The sequence below is a fragment of the Macaca mulatta genome, chromosome 3 (assembly GCF_049350105.2).
Source record: "Macaca mulatta isolate MMU2019108-1 chromosome 3, T2T-MMU8v2.0, whole genome shotgun sequence".
In the NCBI taxonomy this organism is placed as follows: domain Eukaryota; kingdom Metazoa; phylum Chordata; class Mammalia; order Primates; family Cercopithecidae; genus Macaca; species Macaca mulatta.
In genome coordinates this window covers 151,486,411-151,503,915 of record NC_133408.1, presented here as the reverse complement: position 1 = coordinate 151,503,915, position 17,505 = coordinate 151,486,411, and the positions used below count along the sequence as shown (strand labels likewise).

General features: G+C 39.9%; 1 protein-coding gene and 1 long non-coding RNA gene across 5 annotated transcripts in view; one reads left to right on the top strand and one right to left on the bottom strand.

Annotated features, from left to right (window-relative positions):
- DOCK4 (dedicator of cytokinesis 4) overlaps positions 1–17,505 on the top strand; it is a 469,859-nt gene that overhangs the window by 305,602 nt on the left and 146,752 nt on the right. For all 4 annotated transcript variants that reach the window (XM_077997203.1, XM_077997201.1, XM_077997202.1 and 1 more), the window contains exon 17: positions 13,169–13,325. In XM_077997203.1, the coding sequence (XP_077853329.1) occupies positions 13,169–13,325 (157 nt within the window). The remainder of the gene's footprint in view (positions 1–13,168; positions 13,326–17,505) is intronic.
- On the bottom strand, positions 3,257–17,436 carry LOC106997614 (uncharacterized). The gene is made up of 2 exons (XR_001443809.3): positions 17,323–17,436; positions 3,257–4,015 (listed from the first exon to the last, which is right to left on the bottom strand). It is a non-coding gene; the product is annotated as an uncharacterized LOC106997614 (long non-coding RNA).

The following is a 17,505-nucleotide window of genomic DNA, read 5'->3' as shown; positions in this document are numbered from 1 at the left end:
TCCCTAACTTGGTCCATAGTAGTCCCACAAATACACTTCACTGACTACCACCTTTGAGATGGACTTCTCAAATCCAGGTAGAAGCTACTGTTCTCTGCTTATCTCAGACTTCAGTGTAGCCTTTCCCTATAGTATGCTTGCATTCATAAGTAAAATGAAAAGATGAGGGGAATCTGAAAATTTAGATAGACTGACGGGATTGCAGTCTAGCCTGCTGCCCAGATTGCACATTCCCCACCAACTCTTCTAAAAGACACCCTGTAACCATAATCAGTAAATCTTAGACAAGCCAGAAACATATCTGTCCTCCCCAGGCGTGGCTGTAGAAGAATTGATCACTTGACTGATTATTTCATTCATTACACACTGTGAGAGAAATTAAAAAACACCTACAATGTTTGAAAATAAATAACCTGGTAACTTTAGTATAAAAACATATCAAGCTGAACAGTGGGGAGAAAAGGCTAAGCTATCTTAATAGGTAGCCTTGGTCGTAGCACTTAGGGGTATTTAAGCGACCTGCGGAAAGCCCCTTCAATGCTAACCAGTTCATACTGCTACATCTTCAACCCTCCCAAAATGTTCTTCCTTAAGTGAGACCTGACTTTCCTCTGCTGAGAGGGCTTCCTGTATAGCTGCTGGAGTAGAGAGCTCCTCTTCTTAAGCTGGGTGTCTAGTGTCTGGTGGTCAGCTGTCTCTAAATACCCTAACGCTTTCCAGAGATGCTCTTTCTCCACCCTCTTGTAAAGAGCTTCCCTAGCCTTTTTAAGGCTCATCCCATATAGGGCTAAATTTTCCATGTGTCCTGGTAACTGTCTTCCACCAACTTGTATTTTGAGGGCCAATGAGGAAGAGCGGGGAGGATGGAGTGGTGTGGTAAGTCGCTGATTAGTTTCCCACAATGAGCCTAGTTCCTAGTTCAGAGTCTTCTCCTTCTGGTTGACTGTCCAATTTCATGTCCTCTTGTTTTCTTGGCCACTTCAACTCTAGCCACCTCCATTTGCCTTCTACTTCACTATGGCCACACCATAGGCCTTATTGCCTCTCTACCCATCAGAATCTCCCATTGATTAGATAGATGGGTAGATGGGTGGATGGGTAGATGAAATCATCCAGAACCACTTCATATCAAAAATCATAAACTCCCAGTATTATGACCACAGCCTTTCAACCTTCTGATTTTCTAACTATACCTACTTTTCAGTCTTTTTCTCCTCCAGTAGACCACTTGATTTTCTTCCCATTGTTATCTAAGGTATCTGTTAATGCTTAGTTCTACTGTGCCTGCATAGGAAATAAAAAATAGTCCTAGATCAATCTGGAAGCATTGCCCTCTGCTATCCCCAGCCCTAGAAGAAATTAAGGCTGGAGATAGGAGAGGGCAATGCTGACAGATTGGGGCATTGCTAGAAGAAATTATACAGTTGCTGTAGGTTAGCATCTGCCTGGGTATAGATGTGGGTCCATCAACATTGCAGGCAAACTAGTCCTCACAAGAGCTATTTACAAGAGCTTACCATTCTCCCTACCCCACTACTTCCCAGCTACTTAACAGAGAAAACAGATGCCATCAGACAGGAACTTCCTTAACTTCTTGTGCTCTGTCCTTGCCACCTGCAAACTTATCTGCATCCTTCCTTTCCTTCCGGCTTCCAGTCTCGGGGGATGGGGCAGAATTCCTTCGCTTTAAGACTAGTTCTTCCACCTACTTCCTTCAGGATCTCCCTCCCTCCTGACTGTTGTGAGACCCTGCCCCTCCCAATGTCCTGTCTCTTCCTCCTGCATCTCTTCCAGCAGTATTCATACAGATTATAAACATGCTCAAGCCTTATTTTTTTAAAATAATTTATTTTAAATAGCCACCATGTTCCTTCTTCCCTCCCGTGATGACATGCAGCCTGCGTGAAAAGTCTCTTCCCTCATTGCCTCTGCTTCATCATGTCCTCATTGCTTAACTGAAGTTTTTCCCCTTTCGGTCACTAGTGCCCAGCCAGGGGCTAAAGCTACTAGATGTTTAAAAAACCTTTCCATACTTGACTGCCCTATAGCATAGAGCACGATTAATAATGCTTCTTTAAAATCCCACACTCCTTGGCCTGACAATGTGCTCCTGAGTTTCATCCTTCCCCCTCTTTGAGGACTCATTTCCCTTTATGGATACCTTAAATGTTGATGTTACCAGGGGTTTAGCCCTTGGCTGCCATGTGTGTCTTATACTCTCTAGATCCATCTCATCCCTTTGGGCAGGTAAGCTATGCTGTTAACTGCCAGATATGTTTTTCTAGCGCAAAACTTTTACCAGCCTACTGAACATCTTCAATCGGTCTTCCCAAAGACACCACACACTCAGCATGTCCAAAACTGAGCATTTTGTCTTGTCTCCATCCACTCCTGCCATGAAGACAAACCTTGTCACAGGCTTCTCTTGTCACACTTACCCACCATGTCTAAATAGTTTGTTGCATAAGTGGTCAGTTCCACCTCCTCAATAATACTTTCATCCAAGAAATCTAAGCCAGAGGTGAGTATTAGAACCACCTGAGGTTTTTCTTATTTAAGAGATTTGGGGGTAATCCCAAGGCTTTTATGTATTGAAAAATTCCCTATTCCAGCCATACTTAACTATATATAGTTGCTTCAATATGCCTGTACTTTTTTTAGTGGTTATTTTAAAGATATTTTAAATGTATAGAAGAGTTGCAAAAATAGTACAGGAAATTCCCATATAACCTTCATCCAACTTCTCCTTATGTTAACCTCTTATATAAGCTATGGCATATTTATCAAAACTAAGTTAATCTGGGCACAATACTGTTAACACAGAATTTATTTGGATTTCACAATAAGTTTTCCCACGAATGTCATTTTTTCTGTTCCAGGATTCATTCCAAGATCCCACATTGCATTGAATGGTCGTGTCCCCGTAGTTTCATATGTGTGTTTTTATTCCCCAGTGCCTTTAAGTGTATTGTTTCTTCCCTCCCTTGATTTTTCCTCCCTTGCCTGCTTGACTACCCTTTTTTCTTTACAACTGAAGTCAAATAGTCCTTTGACCTCAGATCAAAGACCATCCTTTTCGATAAGGTCTTCCTTCCCTTCCCCAGCAGAACTGGTCTCTAGTGGTCTTTATCCCAGTGTTGTAATCAGTATTAACAGATAAATGCGGAGATCAGACATGCAGTGCCCTCAAGGACAGAGACTGTGTTCATTTCCTTGTTATATTCTTAATGCCAAACTGAAAGGCTGACAAATATTAGGAATTTAATAAATGTTTAATAATGACATAAAGGATGACTAGTCATTTTGAAAAAGTTCCTAAAAGAAAGGTATTTTCCTCCAAAAACTATTTAAATCTGGTTTTTATCAACTGGCAATAACAGAGTTTCAACTGGATTGTCTACCGTACTGTATTTTTAAGATGTAATTACCTACTTTTCACAAGTTACAGATCCCTTAATTTGACTAATTACATGAACTCCTGTGCCAGTTTTTAAATTAGTAAATTGTAGATGTGGATCTCTCAATCATATGTCTTGCATAACTCAAATATCATACTTCTGGAACACTGTCCAGGACTGACCACTGACATTCTCTTTCACATATTTAAGACAGTAGTCAAAAACTAGCCTAGAACATAATGCAGTATTCATTGCTATACCAAGTGATTTTTATTCTGGAAAAAGAAAGAAACTGTGAGCCAAACTACATAATCTCAAAGAAGATGAGACTACTGCTGCTGCTGCAAAGCCTGCATTTTAATAATTCTGTAAGAGTCTGAGGGAGCACATCTCTCTGGCCAGATGTGATTTCAGACTCCAAGTATAGTAAAGCAAAGATGGTTCTTATCTCTCTCCTCTCTAATTTGTAAATTATCTCCACGCCATTCTAAGATAACTTGCACAGATTCCAACATAGCAAATGCAGAGAACTATCCTTCACTATTACAGTGACATCCTTTTGTTTCCCCAGTCCAGTAGCAGCTTCAAGAAGCCGTGGTCACATTGCCTTGTTTCCCCTGGAAAAAAAAAAATGACTTCATTAATTCTTCCCTCATCCATCTGCCAGCATACATCTGCCATAACGCTGGTAACACTTTAAATGTGCTTGTGTCTTCCACGAGAAAACGAGTTCTCTAGTAGAGAGGACACTGTCGTCTTACTCTCATATCCACGTTGCCATGCTCCATGTCTTCACTGGGTTTGGTAGAAAAAATATTCTCTATGTGAAAGCCTAAACTGTTGTTTTACAAGTATTCCTCAGAATGCAAATGATCCATATTTAACCACCCCATCCAGGTTAGGGGTATAGCTGGATTTTACCATGGTAACAAAGCCATCTCTCAATTACACGCAGCACAAGAATCTCACATCTGCAGTTTGGTGCTGTTGAGCCTGTATTGCTCACGTTTTTAGGCATTCAAGCATCCAGCCACTATTCTGTCGCACTTAGTATTTCCAGTTAAAGCACAGGCAGTGCCAAACCATACTTTTCCAGCCTCATTTCTATGGCATCTTGACTCTTAGCCTTTCACCTAACGGGAAGACTTTTTTCTCCAGTCCATACTCTAGTTCAGAATCTCACTCACAGTAGACCCTTTTCCCACCTGGGGAATTTACTGACTCCCTGGCTGCTTCTAGTATTAGGGAACTGGATAACCTTTTGGCTTAAACTCTATGCGACAGCTATTTCTGCCTTACAAGGCTACCTGCTAGAACCTTATTTGTATTCTTCACTGCTCTTGAACACATTTCTTTCCTATCCCCTCTCATTGAATGAAAGAATGAATGATTTCTAGCTCATTTGTTGTGTTCCTAAGCCCCTATGTTATGCCCCATCTGCTCCCACCTGCCCTTCCTCCCTACCTTATCCAGGTTGTATGATCCCTTTTGCTCCCTGCATGGTTTGAAGACATAAACTAGCCATTTCATTGTAAGATTCGTGAGCTTACTGCATTTGAAATTATTTCAGCTCCATATACCACTCTGAACCCTCTCTCAGGGTGTCTCCCACAAAGATACCTTTCTTTTGAAAAGCTAACCATTTTTTGGTCTTTCTTAGCGATACCTACCATGCAGTATTTTATCTATAAATCAGCAAACTTTGAATTCATTACTTGAATTCAAAACTTGGCTAAAACAACAGTAGAGGGAGGCAATGTTATATAGTAGTTGTGAATACAAATTTTGGTTCAAATTCTGACTCTGATACTTTCTAATATTGTGACATTGGGCAAATCACATAAGCTCCTTATATAATATCTTGCCTCAAGGATTGTTATGAGAAGAGAGTATACACACAGTGCAGAGTAGTGCCTATCACACAGTAAGCACTTATAAAGGGTAGTTGCTTGGATTGCCTTAAAACTTTCCAGTGTTTGTATGATATATTAAGGGTGCATGCTGAAAACCTCAAGGAACAATGAAAGATATGCTATAATATTTTCTGTGTATTAGCTTAAGTTTTTCAGAAATAGATTAAAACCTAACCTCATATCTAGTGTAATCCTACTGGATAAAAAAATCAGCTTTGAACCCCTGGTAAATATATAAAAGTGTTCATAGAGACCAAAGAGTGGTTACATGTTTTGCTTTACTGAATCGATGGGCGGGATTCTCTCCCGCTACCCCCATCTCTCTTACACACACCCCAGTGTTTTTGCTGAAAGCTCTTGAAATAACTTTTATGTCCAGACTATTGTTCATATTTATTATATTTTATACTTGAGCAAGGGTGATAGAGTTTAGCTGTAAGAAGCTATCAAGATGTCATAACTCAGACTCAGATGCTGAGGTCTTGGCCCCTCCAGCCTGGGGGAGAAGTGAGAACCAAGGCTGGTGGAACTGACCTGACCACATCACTTTTTCCTGGCCCATGGAAAAGCAGCCAAGTCTTCTACTCATAATACCCGCTAAGGATACAGCATAGCATCACACCTTCACTCACAGAAGGGGTCCATCCCATGACAACCAGTTGAGCTACATGGGATATCAAGCAGGAATTCCAAGAGGCTGCAGAAGTGCTCCAGAGATGGCAGGCAGTTAGGGGGAGGAGAGTTAATAAGAGATTTATTTACAGTGGCAGAATTTCTGTGAACAGATGGATCAAGCTAGACCAGGGCAGGCTCCAAATCCTGGGGAGGAGGCCTGGAAATAGCAGGACAGAGTGTCTGGGCTGGGTTTGGCATGAGACTTAGTCACACTAGGAAGTGGTGGTTAGACACAGGGAACACAAATCAGGATAGAGATGAGAGATCAGAGGATGTTTCCAACACTATGGACTAGATAGGGTGAATGTAGAGTGCTGCCCTCATGCTTTGACTTGCCAGGGATGAGACTGAGGGGAGGGGGTCAGTGTTCTAGAGTTCCAGAACATTACTTTGCCTAAGCACTTTTTCTGAAAAAAGCATTTGAAGTATTCACTTTATAATTATTCTTTAAACCATATATGTATGTTTTAGGCATTCTTCCGTCTACATGAATTACTTTGCAGTAGTAAAAGAAACCATTTGGAGTTGTAATATTAAAAGAATTATAGAGGCTATTTATTGTGTTTATATTGGTGTTTCTGTTACTGGGCAGGTGTATTAGTAAGAACATCTTGTCATATTCCGATTCTGTTTCTCTAAACTTGTTAGAGAGGTCTTTCCTAAATATTATTATGAAAACTGTAGCCAGGCGCGGTGGCTCACGCCTGTAATCCCAGCACTTTGGGAGGCTGAGGCAGGCGGATCACCTGATGACACGGTCAGGAGTTCGAGACCAGCCTCAACATGGAGAAACCCCATCTCTACTAAAAATACAAAATTAGCTGGGCATGGTGGTGCATGCCTGTAATCCCAGCTACTCTGGAGGCTGAGGCAGGAGAATTGCTCAAACCCGGGAGGCAGAGGTGGCAGTGAGCTGAGATCGCACCATTGCACTCCAGCCTGGGTGACAAGAGCAAAACTTTGTCTCAAAAAAAAAGGTAAAAAAAATTGTGAGTCACACAGAATAGTCTAGAATACTAAAGGGATTCGGTGCTTAAACTCCTACTTGAAAATATTCAAACAAATTCAAAAGAATAAAGTTAATATAAGTTTTCTAATGTATAATCAGAATCATCTAAGCTGTACCAGCTATATATCTGTTACAATTGTTTCCTCAAAATTTTAATTTAAAGTCACCTTTGTGGCCAGGCGCAGTGACTCAAGCCTGTAATCCCAGCACTTTAGGAGGCCAAGGCGGGTAGATCATGAGGTCAGGAGATCGAGACCATCTTGGCTAACATGGTGAAACCCTGTCTCTACTGAAAATACAAAAAATTAGCCAGGCCTGGTGGCGGGTGCCGGTAGTCCCAGCTACTCGGGAGGCTGAGGCAGGAGAGTGGCATGAACCTGAGACACGGAGCTTGCAGTGAGCCAAGATCGCACCACTGCACTCCAGCCTGGGTGGCAGAGCAAGACTCTGTCTCAAAAAAAAAATCACCTTTATTATTACAGCATTAAAATCAGTATACAGATAAACCAAAATAAAAGAAAGTACCATAGTCTCATTACCCAGGTGATGTTAACTATTAGCTCCTTAGTGTATATCATCCAGATATTCTGTGTGGATATTTACACCCAAATGATGTTATATAATACACTATACAATTTTTCTCATTTTTAATTTTTGTGGCTACATAGTAGATGTATATATTTATGGGTATATGAGATATTTTGGTATAAGCATGCAATACATAATAATCACATCATGGAAAATTGGGTATCCATCTCCTCAAGCATTTATCCCTTGTATTACAAACACTTTTTAGTTATTTTTAAATGTACAATTAAATTATTATTAACTATAGTCACCCTGTTCTATCAAATACTAGGTCTTACTCTTTCTGTCTTTTTTGTACCCATTAACCATCCCCACCTCCCTATCACCTCCCACTACCCTTCCCAGCCTCTGGTAACCATTCCCTCCTCTCCATCTCCATAAGTTCAATTGTTTTGGTTTTTAGATCCCACAAAAAAAGTGAGAACATGCAATGTTTGTCTTTTGGTGCCTGGCTTATTTCACTTAACATAATGACCTCCAGTTCCGTTCGTGTTGTTGCAAATGACAGGATCTCATTCTTTTTTATGGCTGAATAGTACTCCATTGTATCCATGTACCACATTTTGTTTATCCATTCATCTGCTGATGGACACTTAGGTTGCTTCCAAGTCTTAGCTACTGTGAACAGTGCTACACAACAAACATGGAAGTGCAGATGTCTCTTTGATGTACTGATTTCCTTTCTTTTCAATATATATCCAGCAGGGGGATTGCCAGATCACATGGTAGCTCTCTTTATAGTTGTTTGAGGAACCTCCACAAACTGTTCTCCATAGTGGTTGTACTAATTGACATTCCCATCAACAGTGTATGAGGATTCCCTTTTCTCCACATCCTCACCGGCATTTGTTATTGCCTGACTTTTGGATAAAAGCCATTTTACCTGGGGTGAGATGTTATCTCATTGTAATTTTGATTTGCATTTCTCTGATTATCAATGATGTTGAGCACCTTTTTATATGCATGTTTGCCATTTGTGTATCTCCTTTTGAGAAATGTCTATTCAAATATTTTGTCCGTTTCTCAATTGGATTATTAGGTTTTTCTCTAGAGAGTTGTTTGAGGTCTTTATATATTCTGTTATTAATCCCTCGCCAAATGGGTAGTTTGCAAATATTTTCTCCCATTATGTGGGTTGTCTCTTCACTTTGTTGATTATTTCCTTTGCTGTGTGGAAGCTTTTTGACTTGATGTGATCCCATGTATCCATTTTTGCCTTTGTTGTCTCTGCTCGTGGGGATGCTCAAGAAATTTTTGCCCAGACCACTGTCCTAGAGAGTTTCTCTGATGTTTTCTTACAGTAGTTTCATAGTTTTAGGTCTTAGATTTACTTTTTAATCTATTTTGATTTGATTTTTGTATATAGTGAGAGATAGGAGCAAGTTTCATTCTTCTGCATATGGATATCCAGTTTTCCCAGCACCATTTATTGAAGAGACTCTTTTCCCCAATGTATGTTCTTGGCACCTTTTTCGAAAATGAGTTCACTGGAGGTTTGTGGATTGTTTCTGGGTTCTCTGTTCTGTTCCATTGGTCTTTGTGTCTGTTTTTATGTCAGTACCATGCTGTTTTGGTTACTATAGCTCTGTAGAAGAATTCAAAGTAACGTAATGTGATTCCTCCAGTTTTGTTTTTTTTGATTGGTTCATGATTTAGTCTTTCTACTTAAGTAAAGAATATTTTACACACCACAATTACGGTGTTATACTATTCTGTGTTTTTCTGTGTGTTTACTATTACCAGTGAGTTTTGTACCTTCAGATGATTTTTTCTTCCTCATTAGCATCTTTTACTTTCGGATTGAAGAGCTCCCTTTAGCATTTCCTGTAGGACAAGTCTGGTGTTGATGAAATCCCTCAGCTTTTGTTAGTCTGAGAAGGTCTTTAGTTCTCCTTCATGCCTGAAGGATATTTTTCCCCTGGATGTACTATTTTAGGGTAAAGGTTTTGTTTTGTTTGTTTGTTTGTTTGTTTTTCTTTCCCCTTTAGCACTTTAAATGTGTCATGCCACACACTCTTTGCCTGTAAGATTTCCATGGAATAGTCTGCTACCAGATGTATTGGAGCTCCATTGTATGTTATTTGTTTCTTTTCTCTTGCTGCTTTTAGGGTCCTTTCTTCATCCTTGACCTTTGGGAGTTTGATTATTAAATACTTTGAGGTAGTCTTCTTTGGGTTAAATCTGCTTGGTGTTCTGTAACCTTCTTGTACTTGAATGTTGATATCTTTCTCTAGGTTTAGGAAGTTCTCTGTTATTATCCTTTCAAAGAAACTTTCTAGCACTGTCTCTTTCTCTGCCTCCTCTTTAAGGCCAATAACTCTTAGATTTGCACTTTCGAGGCTATTTTCTAGATATTGTAGAAGTGCATCATTGTTTTCTATTCTTTTTTCTTTTGTCTCTTCTGACTCTGTATTTTCAAATAGCCTGTCTTCAAGCTTCCCAGTTCTTTCTTCTGCTTTATCAATTCTGCTGTTAAGAGACTCTGATGCATTTGTCAGCATGTCAATTGCATTTTTCAACTCTAGAATTTCTGCTTGATTCTTTTTAACTATTTCAATCTCTTTGTTAAATTTATCTCATAGAACTCTGAATTCCTTCTCTGTATTATCTTGAATTTCTTGGAGTTTCCTCAAAACAGCTTTTTTGAATTATCTGTCTGAGCTTGTGGTGAATGCTGCCAGACCTGGGACTTACCCTGCTCCCTTCTCATCCAGGGCAGGTCCAAAAATGCTATCTAAGAGCCTAGGCCTGTACTGGGGGACCCCAAGAGCCTACTTGGTGCTCTACCCCACTGTGGCTGATCTGGTACCTAAGGTACAAGGCTAAGTTCCCTTTGCTTTTCCCTCTGCTTCTCTCAAACAGAAGAAATATTTCACTGTAGTCATCACAGCTGGGAATGTGCTGGGTCACACCTGAAGCCAGGACATCTCAGAGCCCAAGCCCTGCAGCGTACTCCCTGGGTAACACTGTTGGTTATTTAGGGCCCAAGGGGTCTTTAGTTAGCAGGGGATGAATCCTGCCAGGATTGAGTCCTTCCCTTCAAGGAAGTCAGTTCCCTTTTGGCCCAGGATGGGTGTAGAAATGTCATCTAAGCCTGGAATGGGGGCCTCATGACTCTGCCCAGTTCCCTATCTTACTGTGGCTGACCTGGTAACCAAGATGCAAAACAAAGTCCTCTTGACTATTCACTCTTCTCTTCTTAAGCAGAAAGAAGTGGTCACTTTTGTTGCTGCAAGCTGCACAGCCCAGGGTTGGGGAAGGGATGGTGCCAGATTTACTATTCCCTTACTCATCCGAGCAGGTGTCTCCCTCGGTCACATGCCACCCTAGTCCATGGACTGTAAGCCCAGACTACCACTAGGAGTTGTCTAGGAGTTTCTGTCCTTGTCTCCTAGACTGCGTTTTGAGTTTACCTAGGACCCCAGAGCACTTCAGCCCATGGTAGCAAGGCTTGCCAAGAAACTCAAGTTCTAGCTGCTGAGATGGTGATTCTCTTCTGGCTAGGGCTGGTTTCAGTGCTCCCTCCTTGCATGGGCACTGTCTGAGCTCAGAAAAGCTTTATTTCCTACTCAATGACAGGGCAGCAGTGAGTTCAATGTAAAGTCCCCCAGTCACTGCACTCTCCCAGCAACTTGCACAGATTCTTTCTCCGTGCTGTATATCTACTGCTGGGGGATGGGGGAGGGGTGGGAGATGGGAGAGGGCATCGGAGATTCAGAACGGTCTCTTCTGCCCTCCCCAAATCCTTTTTCAGGGATATGACGTTAAAACCAGGTACTGTGATTGCTCACCTGATTTTTGGTTCTCGTGATAGTGCTTTGCTGTGTGCAAATAGTGTGCGAAAATTTGGTGTTCTGGGATTGGTGCAGGGCAACAAGCAGTGTAGGCTTCTATTCCATCATCTTGGTCTGCTTCATATTTATTTTTAATCTACCTATTTTCAGTTCATGAGTTTCCAATCACTACATTTTTTATCTCATGTGGAACTTAGTCAATGTACAGATTTTTAAAAAGTCGGACACATCAGCAGGTTTGTTCAAATCTAGGACCATATGTTGCATCTGGCTATCTATTTCTTAAGTGTTGTTTAATCTAGAACAATCCCTTTTTTGGCAACACTGACTTAAAGAGATAAGACCAGGCATCTTACAGAAAACCCCCAACTTTTGGATTCTCTGGTTTCTTCCCTGTAGTATTGCTCAACATGTTGCTCTATCTCTTGTGTTTCCTGTGATGTGAAGTTGAATCTAGATGTGATGGACTGGGGTTCAGCACCTTTGGTAAGAAAGCATTGTAGATGATGATAAGTGTCTTTACATTGCCCTGCATTGGTGTAATGACAGCTCAGTTCCCCCACATGCAGTTATATTTGTCTTCTTGCCAGTTCAGGAAGTAATCTATATGTTGCTACATTGATATCATATGAACATCCGGTTCCTCCTCAACAATTCTGCAGGTTTTGTAGTAGGACGAGCCGCAGACAAAACCTCTTAGACACCAAGTTGTAGAAGGAAAGGCTTTATTCAGCTGGGAGCATCGGCAAGCTACTGCCTTAAAATCCGAGCTCCCCGAGTGCACAATTTCTGTCCCTTTTAAGGGCTCATAACACTTAAGATTTCACGTGAAAGCATCATGATTGATTTGAGCAAGCAGCGGGTACGTGACAGGGGCTGCATGCACTGGTGGTCAGAGAGAAACAGAACAGGGCAGGGAGTTTCACAGCGTTCTTCTATATAATGTCTGGAATCTATGAATAACATCGGTTTCTAAGTTATGAGTTGATTTTTAACTACTGGGTTTAGGCCAGGCAGGCCCAGGCCTGGTTTTGGGCCTGGCGCCGGGCTGCCTGTCTTTGGTTTTACTTCCTTGTTTTTTTCTTAAAACAGGTACTGAGTATAAAACAATATAAAATAGTATGAGAGGGTCTCTCTCTTTCCTCAGTTTTAGCACTAAGCAATAATCCTTGACTAAAATAATTACAGTAGGGATATGAAATTATATTTTCTAAATCTGTAATTGCTTTTACATGTGTTAGCTGGCATTTACTATGAAAGTAGAGATTTCCCTCACATAGTAGGACTCTCAAATTATAATAACTGAAATATCCTTTCTTTTAATTACCAGTTTTCAAAGTAAGGAATTGTTTAACAGCTGCCTCAGATGAGATGTTGGAAGAATTTAAGCGTTTTTGAAAAAATGCTATGGTCACTGCAAATATGATTTATTGATCATTTTCAATGTATCAGGAGTGTGTTAAAGGCTTTATATAACCTAATTCTTGTGACAACACAATGAGATTTTAGAGAAGATAACGGAAACAGTGTGTGGTTAAATAATTTGATTTGATATGGTCACTCACATGGGAAGTTACAGAGCTGGGATGCAAACTCAAATTAATCTTAGTCCAAAAATCCATGCTTAATTCTTTTAGACAGTTTTTTTGCATTTTATTTAAAAACCAAATTCTACTTGTAATGCTGTTTGGAATGTTTCCCAATTTATAAACACTAGTAATATAAATTATGCTTAATAATTCTTATAAGATCTCTTCCTCTTCCCTTATGTTTTTTTAATATTTTTAACAGTGTGAAGAAAACACAAACCTTCAGGATACTACCCGCTACCTCAAACTTCCCTTTTCCAAGGGCATTTTCCTTGGGAATAATAATCAAGCCATGAAGGCCACAAAGGAGTCTTTTTGTATTACATCCTTTCTCTGTTCCACAAAACTCACACAAAATGGTAATGTATAATATTTTATTTGAAAGCGCTAGTACCTAGTAATCATGTAAATTTTGGTAAGCATATTCAGTAAACACCAAAGTTATAGTTAAGAACTTTAGAAAAATTATGGATACTTCTGTTTGTGATTTCGAATAAAATGGAAACAAATGTGACCCAGTGATTTGTTGAATGCATGTCATTTAAGAAGGACTTCAAAATTATCCCAGTATTGAAAAACAAGTACACAGCTTTTCAAATAAACCCTCAACACCCAGCTGCTTTAAAAAAAAAAAAAAAAAAAAAGGACGAAAATACCAACACCTTAATCTCGTGTTTTATAGCTCCATAAACAGTGCTAATTGCAGGCTTTAGAATAAAGGCTGTTTTTTGTTTAATTAGATGCATATTGCTTTTCAGTTCTAGCATTACTTTTTATGTCAGTGATTGTTTAGCAAGTTATGATTAATAAAGCAAGCTCTTCTCCTTGGCAAATTGCTATGAAAACATGTTCTTTAATGAAGGAAGTAAATTAAACATTTTTGAGTTTTTTATGATTGCCATATAAGACTTCTGGCTAGCACCCTGAATGCTACATTAAATAAGTTATATTCATTATGTTGAGAAGAATCACTTTATAATGAGGTATTATGTCTCATAAAAACCTGTGCCTAAACATGTGTGCTGTTATTAGTTCTTTCTTAGTTCCTTCTTCTGTGTCAGAGAACAGCATTTGTAGAAGGAAACATTTCTTCTTTTAGATCATAGTCTCAGGAAAAAAGCAAAATGTAACATCAAAATTTTGACCACTTTTGAAACACCTCTCAATTTCAACATGCATTGCTACTATATTTGTATAGGACACCAAGTTAAGATTTGTTATACCAGGTTTTATCAGCATTCAGTAGTTAATGATTTTATTTAAATAAAACTTCCATTGGTATAACTCAATAAATGATTATAAAGCATTTATGAAACCTCAGGTATTTTTTTTATGAGGCCAGTTTACCCCCATAGAAATTATGAAGATAATAAAATCAACCTTTTATTGAGATCCTTAAACAGAAATATTTATTTATTCTATGTGGATTAGTTGTGTGTGGGTAGTAGAGTTTGCATTCATGTTTAACTGAATTTCCCCAATAGAATATTTTGGGTGTATTACTTATCTATTGCAGCTGTAACAGCTACCACAAACTTACTGCCTTAAAACAATAAAGATTTATTATTATTGCAGTTCTGGAGGTCAAATATCCAAACTCAGTTCCACCGGGCTAAAATCAAAGTGTCAGCAGGGCTGCATTCCCTCTGGAATGGAGAGAATCCATTTTCTTACCCTTCCTAGCTTTAGAGGCCACCTGCATTCCTTGGCCTATAGCCCCTTCCTCTAGCTGCAAAGCCAGAAGCATAGCATCATCACATCTCTCTGACTCTGACCATCTTACATCTTTTAAGGATTCTTATGATTATCTTGAGCTGGATAATCCAATATTTTAAGATCTTTAATCACATCTGTACAGTCTTCTTTTGCTGTGTGAGGGAAACATAGTCCCTCCTAATTCTTGGAACAGGTTCTTTTGAGGCCATTATTCTGCCTACCACACAGGTAAACCTAACAATAGATTCTCTTCCATCAAAATATTTGGTCCTACATACTGAATTTGTGCTAGTTGTAGCGTTTAGGATGTTAGACACAATTATGAAAATAAGGCAGAGAGAAACAAATCCTGAAAATTAGAGGTTGCTACTTTTTAAAAGTAGAGAACATTTTCAGGTAAATATGAGTAAAAAACAACTTATGAAATAATTATATTAAACATCTCACTATATGGAAAGTGGGATCAGAATCACATGCAATGGTTGGCTCATTTTTGGAGATGGATAAGTGTTTCATTCATTATTAGTTTGGCTTTGATTAACCTTGTCAATGAGAAACAGCTCAAAAGGAGCCAGGAAATGAATGGCATGTTTCAAGAGTTGGGAAGGAGGAAGGAAGTTAGTTGGTCTTTCTGAAATTTACATGCTAAACACACATCTCTGTGTCGAAGTAATTTAGTTCCAAATTGGAATTAAATTGCTATGTATTCATTTTTCTTGACTTGGAAAATATACAAATCTTATTTCTACTATAATTCAGCATTTACTAAGTGATATGGTCTCTAGGAGCAGTTTCCTAGAGCAGATTTGCATTTCAGAATTCCCAAAGTGTGTCTGTCTGCACACGCTTTGTGTCATCCAACATGGACAGTGTACCAAGGCCAAAGCACTACGCTGGGCATCTGTGACTGCCAGAACAGGTAGAGATTTTGTGGTTCGGAGGATTAGGGGTCATGGCATCCTCCTATTTTTATAGCTCTTGATAGGTTAGGTACATAATATACACCTAATAAATGCCTGTTGAATGGAATGTAGAAATTGGTATTTTCTGTGATAGGTTGTAGCTCCTAATTTGCAGCTAACATCCTCAGATGGCAAAAGCAAAAACCTAGGATACAGCAATTTTGCCTGAACTCTAAGTATTTTGCATACATGATTAATTACATCCAGATGTAATCATAGTCTCAGAAAAAAAGCAAAATGTAACATCAAAATTTTGACCACTTTTAAAACACCTCTCAATTTCAACATACATTGCTACTATATTTATATAGGACACCAAGTTAAGATTTGTTATACCAGGCTTTATCAGCATTCGGTGGTTAATGAATGGGCTTTTCCACGTGCTCCATCATGAGCAGTGTAGAGATTCATCAGCCTTCTTGCAGAGAAGATGGGCAGGCTCATCCTGACTCATTTTCTGGACCCCTGTAATCTATTTTCAAGCCCTACTTAAATGGGCACTAGTCCTCATTCTTCACTGCTGCCACTTTGTAGCCAGCGTAGCCACCTCCTTCCTCCCCACACTCCTCACATTGAGCAGGGTCCTCATGGCCCCTCCAACTGCCTCACTTTAAAGGAAGGGAAAGAGAACACAAAGGAGGAGTGAGAGCTGGGATGGGGGTGGAGTGGGAAGTGAGGAGTGAATGGCAGGGGAAGTGCACGGGGGATTATGAAAGAGAAGATGCCAGGGAGGGGAGGCCTCCTGAAGTGAGATGCAGGAAGTAGGAAGTAGGTGGGAGGGAAGCAGCAAACTGGGGAGAACAATAGAGCTTTGCCTTTGTCACTCTGGGTCTCACTCTGTGGAAATATCTGATATGCCAAATATAACCAATCAGTTTTAAAAAGGTTTCAATCATACCCCAGGGTGTCTGAATTACATCTGAATAGTCAACATTTTCAGGGTTTTTGGTTATGAAAACCTCATAAATCTCTTGTTCAAAGTTGGTATTTTTAAAATCCCTTTATTTTTCTCATTCTAACTCCTCCTCCTCCTCTTACCCGTGTTTGTTGCAGATAAACATTCCTGTTTGGTACTGAATTCCTTACTATTAATAGTAAATCCTTTGTGAGGTTTTTCTCTTGAATCTGGCTTTGGTGGAGCTTGCTTCTCTTTCTCCTTGAGATTCTTAATGCTTTTTCTCACTTCTGTTCTCTATATTCTCTTTTTCTTTCTCATCTTACCTACTTCCTTGGTTTTGGGGGGTTTGGAGTTTTTGTTCCCTCATTCATCTTTCTGTTTCTTAGAAAGTCCCTTTTGGGTTTCTGCTAAAACAAGTGATTTGAAGTGAATTTCCTGCTTCTCTGCCTGGAAATTCTGTCCTGGCTTCTCTCTCGGCCAGTCTAGCCTGGCAACTCCACCGAGCCCTGAGTCCAGCTCTACCAGGTCCCCCTGCCCTGTGCATGCTTGGCACACATGAACCTTCAGTTCTCACTGCATTTGTTGGCCTCCAGATGCCACATCTCCCTGCATGCTTTGTAGACTAATAACACATGAACACCATCTCCCAGAGCCTTTCTAACTTCTGCCCAAGAAAGATAAATTTATTCCCTCCCCAGGTGAAGAGGTTCTCAGGACCTGCTGAACTAAGGCCCGCATGTCCGTTTAGGAAAGGGTTAAAGGGCTGGGCCGTGTGCTTACCTGGACTCTGGGATGGAAGATGGCCCATGGGGTCCAGCAACTGCTCTTCTCAGGTTGAGAGCTCCCTGGATGATCTGAGAAATCACTGGGCCTGTTATCATTCTTTTAGTCTGCAAGATTTTGGTCACGTTGCCAGGAAGACCTTTGTTGCTGGGTGGAGTTGGTTGCTAGGCAGAGTGCTAT